Source organism: Perognathus longimembris, chromosome 9, assembly GCF_023159225.1.
Source record: "Perognathus longimembris pacificus isolate PPM17 chromosome 9, ASM2315922v1, whole genome shotgun sequence".
Lineage (NCBI taxonomy): Eukaryota > Metazoa > Chordata > Mammalia > Rodentia > Heteromyidae > Perognathus > Perognathus longimembris.
In genome coordinates this window covers 64,016,347-64,028,548 of record NC_063169.1, presented here as the reverse complement: position 1 = coordinate 64,028,548, position 12,202 = coordinate 64,016,347, and the positions used below count along the sequence as shown (strand labels likewise).

Here is a 12,202-nt window from a genome sequence, read left to right as displayed (position 1 = left end):
GGGGACATCAGAGACAGTGTTTAGTAGTATGCTTCATGTGCTCCATCTGTGAACTCACGCACACCGGAAATCGGTGTGGAACATTTACGAGAGATGGTCGGGGCCTTTTGTGGTACCTTTGTACCTTGTTGGGGGTGGGGGACTAAAAGGCTGGGTTGGTAGAGATACATCTGTCCACATATAAGAAAGAACCTTGCTTCCAGGATTTCTAGACTTTATTGTGGAACTCCCTCTGCAGAAAGTGGGCATGGCCATCTCTTCTATGGCTACGTGTTTGTTATTATCTCTTTTATTGTGACTTGATCGAGGGTCATACTCTGGTTTGAATTCAATACTCAAGGTCATGGAGAGCGTGCAGGCCAGAGCTGAATCACTTCGTGTCTATATGATGGGACTCCATCCTGTCTGCTTGCATTTGGTCTCTCCCATGAGTTTTCTTCTTCCTAGGCCATGACCATGAGGCCTTGCAAGGTTCTTTTGTCTTACCTGTCTTTTGACCAGCAGCATCCTGCTCTGGATTCCTCTGCATTGTTTCCCCTACATAGCTCAAAGAAGCACTTTGAGACATTCTTTTCTCCTTGTTCTGGATTTGGGGAAATGCCATGGTGATACACTGATACACTCTGATGATGGGATTTGGGGGCCCTGAGGGGGTACAGTGTATACGTATTTCACAATTGAACTTGTGCACTCCAAGCTCTCAGATCATAATGGGAGATGCCTTCAAGCACAGAATTCAGTATTAGGACATTGTCATAGTTTAGAATGCTGTCAATCTATCTGTGCTATCATAAGAAGCTTCGCGTACTTGATTTTAGGCTCCTTGTAGGCTACATTAAGCAGCACTGATATTGCTATGACTATATTAAATCTTTCATCCAGGAAGTTTATGCTTTAATTTCATCGACTGGGAGAGGCTCTGAGTGAAAAACACAGATATTTACATCAGAGCTCTGTATTAGCTGTTTGAAAGTGGGATGTTCATCAAAATTTAAACTTCTTGTGAGATTTTCTTTTATTAGAAACAAGACAGTAATCTTCTTTGTTCAAGATTATCACTGTATCTTTTCTTGTAGTCAGCATTATTTGCTTGACAAAATTCAGATTACCTCTAAAATGTACTAATGGATCATGCAAATTAAATTAACGTTTGAATTAAAATAGCTCAGAATTGTTGAAAATCAGTGACTAGAATTACTAAACCATTTACCTCAATTTTATATAAAGGACACAGAAAGGATAATTGGTACCTGACAGGTGTAAGGCAAATTCAAAATGAATTTGCTACCTGAATGCTAAGAGTAGAATGCCAAGCTAAACATTGTCATCTGGATTTTACAAGACAAGGACCCGAAAGGTAATTTACCAAAATGTAGCATGCAGTGGTAACCCTACCAGAGTCAGAATTCTAGCTCAGGATGACTGGATCAAAATTTATTTTTTTTCAATTATGTTATATGCATACAAAAACATAAGACATACCAGCATTAATCATAGATTATATCTATTTTTAGAAAGCTAGTAAACTAACTTTTTATATCAGAAAGATCCCTGAACTGGCTAAGATACTCTGCAATGATATATAGAAATTTGCTCTCTCTATGATCAAAGAATCATTCACTATTGACCATTTCATGAACTGGCCTGTAATAAATAAAAGCATTTTGCATTTAAGTAAGTTATTAGAATGTAGATCAGAATCAGAACTGTTCAGCCTAAATGAGACTTCAGTAAGAATTGCCAGTGAGTTTGGATATAGAGAGCCGGTTCTACTTATAAAATAAAAAATATGTTAGCAAAGTGTCTAGTTCAGCCATTTGAAAGTATAGTCATGCAGGTCAGTATCTGTGTATACCTGTATGGGTATATCTATCCATTGATCATTTCTGGATGACATTGTGCAGTTATGAAATTTACCAGAGGGCAGAGAGACATGTGCGCATGTGCACCTAACAGCTGTGATATCTTTTTTTTCAGGAGTTTTCCAAGCGGACAGCGAGTATTGCCGTCCAGGCTGAGAATCTTGTCAAGGAAGCCTCTGAGATCCCACTGGGACCCAAGAATAAGCAGCTGCTTCGGCAACAGGCCAAGTCAATCAAAGAGCAAGTCAAAAAACTAGAAGACACGCTCGAAGAAGAGTATGTGCTCCACAAGTCCTAAGATTTCTTCTCTGAGATAAAGTTTAATTCCATCTTTCCTGCGTCCTGTATTCAAAATAGTATTTTAAAACTTCCAAGTGTCTGTATATCTCACCATGTTTTGAGGAGGTTGCTCAATTCTAAAGCAAGTGTTCTCAACACAGGAACCCCGATCTATAACAGAAAAGGGAGAGGGGTGTGTGTGTGTGTGTGTAGTGTTTGCATCTTTGACCGACCATGTTCATGAGAAAGCCATAATCTACTCAACGCTGTGGCCTTTGCAGAGGGAATCTCAAAAGAATCCTAGTATTTAATATTTTTGAATGCATTGTTCTGTTATCAGCAGTTAGAAAGGAGAGAGAATTTGATAGTATAGATTCTAGACCTAAGTACACAACACATAGAACACATGTCTCTAAATCAAAGCTTAGGAGCTTATTTATAGTACCTCCAATTGTAGTATTCCAATTGACCAGTTGATATTTTATTTTATTAATTTATTTTTAGAGTTTTGTTTCCCAGGGTATCCAAGTCTTTTTTTTTTCTTTTTGCCAGTCCTGGGCCTTGGACTCAGTGCCTGAGCACCGTCCCTGGCTTCTTTTTGCTCAAGGCTAGCACTCTGCCACTTGAACCACAGTGCCACTGGCTGTTTTCTATATATGTGGTGCTGAGGAATCAAACCCAGGGCTTCAAGTATCTGAGGCAAGCACTCTTGCCACTAGGCCATATTCCCAGCCCCTATTTTATTAATTTTAAGGATCTGTCTTGGAGCCAAATACAGTGGCTCATACCTGTACTCTCAGCTACTAGGAGATGAAGATACAGAGGATCATAGTTCTAGGCCAGCCTAGGTAAAAATTCTCGAGACTCCATTTCAGCAGAAAAGCTTGTGTCCAGCATCTTAGTTAGGTGGAAAGATTAAATAGGAGGGTTGCAGTTCAGATTAGCCCCCCCAAAAAGCAGGTCCCTATCTCAAAATAACAAGACAAAAAGGGGCTAGAGGTATGGCTCAAGTGGTAAAGCACTGACCTACCAATTGCAAGACTCTGAATTCAGATCTTAGTACAGCCAAAAGAAGCAGAAGCTTTTTTCCCCCCTGGTGCCATTCCAGGGCCTTGAACTAGGGTTTGGGCACTGTCCTTGACCTGTTTTGTTTTTTTTTCTTTTTGCCCGTTCTGGGGCTTGTACTCAGGGCCTGAGCACTGTCCCTGGCTTCTTTTTGCTTAAGGCTAGCACTCTACCACTTGAGCCACAGTGCCACTTCTGGCTTTTTCTATATATGTGGTACTGAGGAATCGAACCCAGGGCTTCATATATATGAGGCAGGCACTCTACCACTAGGCCATATTCCCAGCCCTCCCTGACCTGTTTTACTCAAGGATAGCACTTGGAGTCACATTCCATGGCTGGCTTTTTGGTAGTTAATTGGAGATAAGAGTCTCATGGACTTTCTTGCCTAGGCTAGCTTTGAACCATGATCCTCAGATTTCAGCCTCCTGAGTAGCTTACAGGCATAAGCCACAGACACCCAGCCAAAAACTATTTTTTTAAGCATTTGATATTTGTTTATCTGTAAAGCAGAAGTAACCTATTGATAACCCATTATATGCACATTTAGGAGGTCACGGCCAATTTTCTTCAAAATATATATGGCTAAAATTTCTATTTAATGACATATCAAACACAGAGCCTGCTATTCTTAAGAAATAAGATCATTTCTGAGTTAGATTTGAGAAAGTCAAATCCGTTTTTAATACTACTAACACCTGGAAATTAACATTTTATATTTGCCTCAACTTTAAAATTTGTTAAATATGTTATTTAAAAAGTTGTGACTTGAAACTTGGAGAATTTATATTAAGTATTCTCTTCAATTTATGGAAATGACCAAACTTAAAAGTCTTTTAGAAAGGAAGCTGCTTCTACTAACAATATCCACTTGAGTCTTCATTTTATTTAAAAACTTGCAATATAACATAGCTTACATTTCTTATTCTAAGAGCATTGAGCACGGTGGGTACAAAATGGAAATGGGACTACTTAACAATTTGACAATCAATTTGTGCCACTATGCTTTGCTCAACGTCTTCAAGTGCCTTTTGATAATATCATCTTAACCCAAGCCCTTATCAGTTCAATAGGATACTGGTAGTCTCTTTTTTTTTCATGGAAAGCCATATTCAGCTGCTTAAATATATAGCTATCACAAACAGAATCTATTGTTGAAATTTTGTTTACTGAATTTGTGACACATACAACCCAAGTTGTCTCAAAACAGGGTGCTCATGAACGAGAGTTGATAGGGTTTTCGTGGTTTTTTTTTTTTTTTTGAAATCAGGACCATAAGACATCTATGAATAGCTGAAAGCAATAGAAATTGTCGATCAATGCCTAGCTGTAAAGATGGAAGCGGTTCTGCCCGGCAATGGGGAACTCCTCTCCCAGTTCCCTCTTCATTCGTAAAGATGCACTTGAGAAAAACCATCCCTATTTCCCAGGTGTTTTCACAAAGCATTCCAATAGCATCTTTCCTTTGGGCGCAAGAGGAGCATGTTCGTAAAACAGGACTATTAAAAAGCTGGAATGTATTCTGATGTATTCTATTGAAATAAGTCCTGGCAACTATTGGTCGTGTGTATAATTTAACTAGATTATACTGACTGAAACCTCTCTGGACCAGGCATAGTTTTGTTAGAAGCCCATTAATATTCCTTTGTCAAGTGCCCACTCAGAAGTGTTAGGAAGACCTGAGCTTAACAAGTTGCTCTGACCAAGTGTGTGTTTTTCTTTCTGTGCAAATTGTTCCAGCTTCAAAAGAATCCCACCTGCCTTTACTCTCTTTTCACCTGATGACTTAAGGGGGAAAATGTCTTGCTATTCTCTATGAAAATACTGCATTCTTAACTTCATTTGGTTAATTTTAGTATTAAAACCATGGAAATGGTGAAAACCAAGTGGGATCATTTTGGCAGTAATTTTGAGACCTTGTCCATCTGGATATCTGAGAAAGAACATGAACTCAATGCCTTGGAAACCTCGCCATCGCCCATGGACAAGCAAATCAGCCACATTAAGGTGATGACCTGCTCACATTTCAATCTGTGTCTAGCTTTTAGGGACTCCTTTCCTACATTTGTATCATCGGAAGGTATTTGGTCCCGTGGGGTGGGTGGGTGGGGGAGTAAAACACTCTTTCATTGCTATGTGTCTCTATGAAAATTAAGCTTCCACAAAATACCAAGCTAAGAGGCCTTGCCTGATACTGGGTAACTCTTTAGAGATGGAATTATGTATTAATATTGTCTGATTTATGCATTGCCAGTCAATATTGTGTGCAATATCATTAAAATATTTTCTGGTTGCATTATTCTTTTCCTTGATTTTGAATCCACGGCCCCCTACCATGGAGTACTCTTGTAATTAATTTATACAACATAAAATTCATTCAACATTTACCATTATCTTTTGTTATAACCATTCTACATGCGTGCCTCACGTGTTAGTGGTGAGCCCCCTTCCCAACTACCAAGAAGAGCTTGAAAATCGGGTTTCTTCTGGTGAAGCCATCAGACTCGGCTCTTTTGTCTTCATGGGCGACCTTGGGGCTTGTAAAGAGATATTCTGATCTGGTAACTCTCCCAGTTCCAAAATAACCCCTAGAGAGGTTGCTGCTAACCCTTCCTTCAAACAATTTAAGGAAAATGGGTGGGTGAGAATTGAACTTGTAGTATTAGTACTGTTCTTTCTTGGAAACAATTCACTGTCAAATTCTTAGCCACTTGTTTTTTTCCTAGCTGGGCTCCTTCATTTTTATAAGAAGGAAACCCTTTGCCATTTTATTCTATTAAACATCGTAAATCGCAAGGTGAGGAGATATTTAACATGATGATTCAGAATAAACAGGGTGGGAGGGCACATAGCTAAAATTATGCACTGTGCAGATCGGTCCTCTTGTTCGTCATCCGTCTTGTGCCATCAGGCAGCGGAGGGTGGCTTGTGCCTGGCCTGTTCATCTCCCCCTAAGGAATATTCATGGAATAGTTGTTTTTGTTTTTTTTTTTTTTGGCCAGTCCTGGGCCTTGGACTCAGGGCCTGAGCACTGTCCCTGGCTTCTTTTTGCTCAAGGCTAGCACTCTGCCACTTGAGCCACAGCGCCCCTTCTGGCCGTTTTCTGTATATGTGGTGCTGGGGAACCAAACCCAGGGCCTCATGTATACGAGGCAGGCTCTCTTGCCACTAGGCCATATCCCCAGCCCTCGTGGAATAGTTTTAATGTTTACATCTTTAAGGAAAGAATTTGAAAACTCCTCTTTTAACTGTTTTCATGAAATTCTAATAAACAGGAAATTTAGAAATAGAATAGGAAGAAAGAAGTTCAAAGAAATGGCACCTACAGTTTTGTCTCAGAAACATTCTTTTTTCAAAAATTAACCTGTGCTTTTAAAAATAATTAACCTATGCTTTTCAATATCACTTACTTTCATATTAAGTTTTATTCCAGAGCATCTAACATATAACATCATCTCATTGTGATTCTTCAGGAAAATTGTGATGGTGTTGTTTTGTATTGTTAAATATGTAAATACCCCACTATGGACTTTTTCACCATCAGATTGTAAATATATTTTAATATGTCCAAAATGGCATCGTTAAAAATGATGCACAATGTATGAAAGGAGTAAGAGTATCAAGAAGAAGCTATTCAGAGGAAGTAAATGGTGGACTAGGGGTCAAATGAATTGGACTACTAAATTCATGTTTACTTTGTAAACATAAGACTGCACTACAGGAAATATGAAAAATATGGGAACATGAGAAGTCTGCTCAACCTAGATCAATGTTAGGATTAAAATTAATGAAGTATTTGTATTGCTGAAAAAAAGAAATGCCCTGAAGCCATTTGTGATTATTATGACAGGCTATTCCAAATTGTTATTGACCAATGAGAAGAAGGTAGGCTGGACTCGCCCTCAAGCCTCTTTTTCTCTTGCATAGAATTTCTTTTGTGACCACAATCCAACAGGATGACTGTATGGGTTGTACCTATTAGTTTCTGGACAGCACTATCAGTTTACAAGCTAAGAATTTAGTTCTTAACTAATATTTTGCTGACATGTCACAAGCATTTAGGACAACTGTTAGTGTGCAGTAGACCACATACACTTATTGAGATTATGGAGTAATTATTCTAAAAATATAATAAATTCCAGAGAAGACAGATTCTAACATTCAACTAACAATTGCCTATAAGTTACACCATGAGGACCTTCCACTCAAAGAAGTGATATGGACTGGACAAGTAACCAGATGCAACTTACTTCTCGCTACACAGGAGTCAATAAGTATAGTTTTCCCAAAGAAACAGGATTGTACATTTAACTATTTTACATTGAAACTTGATATGAATTTCTGGGCATTGGTTTGACAAAGCCTCAGATAACCATCTTGTCCTCGGTTTAGGAGCTTTATCCCACACACGGCCAAACACACAGAGAGATGCTTCGTAGCTCTCAGTGCTTCTCAGGAGTTGGCTAATATTAAAAAATAATGTCTGCTCTGCCTCCAAATTAAAACGAAGGTACGTAGGCTTTTCCTGGAGGATTGATGTTCAAGGAAGAAAGCAATGGAATTCCAGATCCATGAAACCCATATCCCTTGGGGCTCCGGCAATCCCACCTTAGCCATCATCCCTGAGCTGGGGTATCAGGTCTGTCTGTTCGGGAGCCATTGGCACAAAGAACATATGGCATATTTAAAAAGATAGACTTTATGTGGGGATGTAATCTGAAACCCTTTGAGTTTTGTGGAAAAATGAAAATACCCAACTCTATTTTAGGAACAATTACATGATGGCAGTATTAGTGTCTCTGTGGGTTCCTGGCACACACATGGCTTCCCCAGAGCAGATGGATGAAAACGTTTAATGGATAAGGAAAGCAGAGCTCTGTGTCAAGAGATACAAGGACACCTTTTTTTTTGCTAATTTCACCATAAGAAGGAGAGACTTCTTGTGTTTCTTTTCTATCCAGTGAGTGAAGGAAGCCTCCATCACCTTGAATTCCCCAATACTATCTGCACACCACTCCCTCCCCGGGGAGGGCAGGAAACACGGTGTGTGTAACTGCTTCACACCCACCCGAGCACATTTAGTGCAGCTAGGAGCATTCTCATGATTGGTTCTTTTCTTTTCCCCCTTCGTGCAGATAATTGTGTTGCCTTCTCAGGAAAGCAAGCTTGCTCATCCCACTTTTTCTTTGTTTATTTGTTTTCAATATTAGGACACAATTCAGGAAATAGAAAGTCAGATCTGCAGCATTTCAGGGTTGGAAGAAGAGGTGCAGACTTTTGTTCAGTTTATTACCGCTGGAGAATCTGCTCGCATCAAAGCCAAGTTGACACAGATAAGAAGGTACTGGGAGGAACTCAGAGAGCATGCCCAGTGCCTGGCGGAATCGATCCGGGGGCACTTATCACAGCAGCAGAAGTTTGAAGAGAATCTTAGAAAGGTGAGAATTGGCCCATGCAATACCAGTGATACACAGCTCACCCTGTGCCCAAAGAGAACACACAGGAGGAAGAGGGGAATAATGAGAGACTGTTTGCCACTCATCTACCAACTTGTTCATGATAAATTATGTTCAGTTGGTCTGTGTGTGTGTGTGTGTGTGTGTGTGTGTTTTGCATCTTGAGGTATCCCTTAAAGACAATAATCTTTAAGTAGTTGTATGAAACGTTGTCACTTAACAAAGCAGTTCATGAATACAATATACTTTGATCAATTCCACCCCTTTCAACATTCTCACCCATCCCTCCTCCACCCACCCCTTCCCTCACTCTTCTTGATTTTGTAGGATATATATTGGATTCTTGAGTGCAATCTCTCCCTCTTCTCATCTTCATTCATCTATCTCTTTCCCCTTGGCCCCACCCTTTTCGAGTACCTGTGTCCTGGTGTTTTATTTTGCTTTACTCTGCCTTTGTCTTTCTAAAGAATGACACCATTTGAGTTCTCCCTTGAATCTACTGCATTTCAGCTAATACATCTGTCTATACTTGTGTACCACCCACAGGCTGAGTCTTAGTGATAGTTTTCCTTTCAGATAATGAGTGGTACCGAATGGCTTTTGTTTGTTTTAAAATGCATTTTATCCTCACATTGACAATTACCCATGAAAAGTAAGTAATTTGCCTTTTGCCTTGATGTGAATTTTCACATCATTGAATGTCTTGATTCCTTCAGATGGGGCAATCTGTGTCTGAGTTTGATGAGAGACTTGCTGCGCCAGTTAAAATATGTTCCTCAGCCACAGAAACATACAAAGTCCTCCAAGAACAGATGGTAAGCGTGTGCATCAACATTTCTGTTTATTTATCCCCTCAAAAATGGGGTAACTCCTACTTGAAAAGGAAGCCAAGCGAATATTTTTAGACAAGTGGAAACTGGAGATATTTATGATGTCTGTTGTGGAAATATGTGGATCAGATGTACTCACTTCATGTAACACATATAACACAGGGAGTGAGTATATCTTCTATTTGTATATAAGCTTATGAAAATAAGCTTTTTTTGGGTGTTCCAATACTGGGGCTTGAACACCAGGGCATAACGTTTTCCCAGTGGCTTTTTCCATTCAAAGCCGGCACTCAATCTCTTGAGAAACACCTACACTTCCAGTGTTTTGATGGTTCATCGTATGAAAGAGTCTCTCGGATTTGTCTGTTCAGGCTGGTTTTGAACTCAAACTCTCAAGTCTCAGCCTCCTGAGTAGCTAGGATTACAGGTGTGTGCCACCCGTTCCTAGCATCCCTCAGCGTTTTTTGCTCAAAGCTATAACATTTTTCTACTGAAGCCACGCTTCCACCTCCAGCTTTTTTCCTTCTTTATAGTAGTTAATTGGAGATGAGAGTCTCACAGGCTTTCCTGCCTGGGCTGGCTTTGACCTGAGATCCTCAGACCTCAGCCTCCGGAGTAGCTAAGATTACAGGCGTGAGCCACTGGGGTGCAGCTGTAGCAGGGGACTTTCTCTGTCTCACGGCTGGTTTCCACCTCTGTGTCCTTATAACAGATCATGGCACAAACCACAGTCACTACCATTGGTGTCCGTATGGCTGAGGGGGGATGCTTTATGACGACGGATCTCAGCGCCAAACAGATCTCGTCGTTCATCTTGTGTGTTCGTTTCCCGTAGTCTCTCTCACCTGGCTTTGCGTCCTGCAATGTCAGTTACTTGCAGTCAACCACTGCTTTAAAAAATATTACCTGCTGCTACGAGTGCTTGGCTTAGGCTTGTAATCCTAACTACTCAGGAGGCTGAGATTTAAGGATCCCAGTTCACTGCCAGCCAGGGCAGACAAATCTGAGAGACTCTGATTTCCAAATGATTAGAAAAATAGTAGAACACCAACCAGCCTTCAGTGACAAAGCTAAGGGAGAGTACGAGGCTCTGAGTTCAAGAATGAGTATTTATACACACACACACACACACACACACACACACACACACACACACACACACACACACACACACACACACACACACCCCCCCCCACATTCATGTCCATGGAAATTCCAGGAATAAATAATTTGCTCATTTGAAATAATTCTGAAATTATTTGAACCAACTGGTACTGCACGGCAGGATTATAATTGTCCTGTTTTTATACCCCTGCTATTTTCTTCCCGTGTCTACTTTGTAAATTCCACTTTACATAGGTGTGCGTGGGAGAAAGCGTCGCGGACGTGGGATCTAGTACTTCCCCGGTTTGAGGCACGCGTGCACCCCGCGACCCAGGGGCCAATCCTGTATCCCTTCTCCCTCTCCATAGGATCTCTGCCAGGCCCTGGAGTCTCTGAGCAGCACAATCACCACCTTCTCTGCCAGTGCCCGGAGGATGGTGAACAGTGACTCATGGGTGCAAGAGGCGGCAGCCCTCCAGCAGAGGTATGAGGGCACGCTGAGGAGGGCCAAGGAGAGACAGGCCGCGCTGGAGGACCTGCTGGCTCACTGGCAGAGGTGAGCAGTGCTCTGTCGTGAGTGATGGAGTGGGACAAACTGTTCTTTATGTGACAACAAATCATTATCCCAGATGAGCAACGCGGGAACTTGTGTGAATCTACTGTGGAGAGATCAGGATCTTCATTTTCACCTAAGAGGGGACAGGGTGTATTTGTGGTTCTTACCTTTTACATGGATGAAAGCACATGGCAAGTGCATACACAGAAGTGAGCCAGAATTTGGACACCTCCTCATCTAAGAGCTGACACGTTCATTAGGATGGCGGCTGAACCCTCCAACCTGGAAGAGGTCTCATCTTCTTACGTGGACATTTTGGAGGGATCTGTTTATTTTCTCTGCTTTCTGCAGGCTGGAGAAGGAGCTGTCATCCTTTCTGACCTGGGTCGAGCGGTGTGAGGCCATAGCCAGTTCCCCAGAAGTGGATATTTCTGCAGACAGAGTCAAAGTGGAGAGTGAACTTCAGCTGATACAGGCAAGTCCCAGGATGGGTGAGGTAGGGGAATGGAAATCTCTTGCTACCTTCGCATTGCTTTGTAAGAACTAACTAATGAAGTCATGAAATCTCTGACTCACGTAACCTCTGCTTTGGTTTTGTGATCCCTGAAGTATAATAATGACTGTCATGGTGTTTTGAGAAGAGCAAGTCTGATCTGAGAGACAAAAAGACTGGTAAAGAGAACTTTGTCATGTTTGGGGTGGGCTAGAAAATCAGGTAGCTTACACAAGCTAGGCATGGTGGCACATTCCTGGAATCCCAGTTCTCCAGGAGCTCTGACTTGCGAATTAAACTGCTCTGGCAGGGAAGATGTAAAAAGGATAGACAGATGCATTGATGAAATGGGATTGGCAGTCAGTCAGTCCCTGGAGATGGTGGAGTTATACTTTCTCCAGTTTTGTACTAACAGTTTTGATTCCTAAATGTGTCTTTCTTTTTTTAAAAAAAAGTCATATAATATAGGAAAAAACTCAACAGCATTTATTACTTTCACGAAAGATAAAAATAGGAATGAGCACACATCTTGATAATGGATAAGAAGGCAGGAGTTT

At 41.0% G+C, this 12,202-nt stretch overlaps 1 protein-coding gene across 1 annotated transcript in view; it reads left to right on the top strand.

Annotated features, from left to right (window-relative positions):
- The window catches only part of Syne1 (spectrin repeat containing nuclear envelope protein 1), a 367,506-nt gene that overhangs the window by 125,732 nt on the left and 229,572 nt on the right, over nt 1-12,202 (top strand). Inside the window, 6 exon segments of the mRNA XM_048354307.1 lie at nt 1,978-2,138; nt 5,063-5,213; nt 8,417-8,644; nt 9,379-9,477; nt 10,965-11,152; nt 11,504-11,627. Of these exon segments, the coding sequence (XP_048210264.1) occupies nt 1,978-2,138; nt 5,063-5,213; nt 8,417-8,644; nt 9,379-9,477; nt 10,965-11,152; nt 11,504-11,627 (951 nt within the window).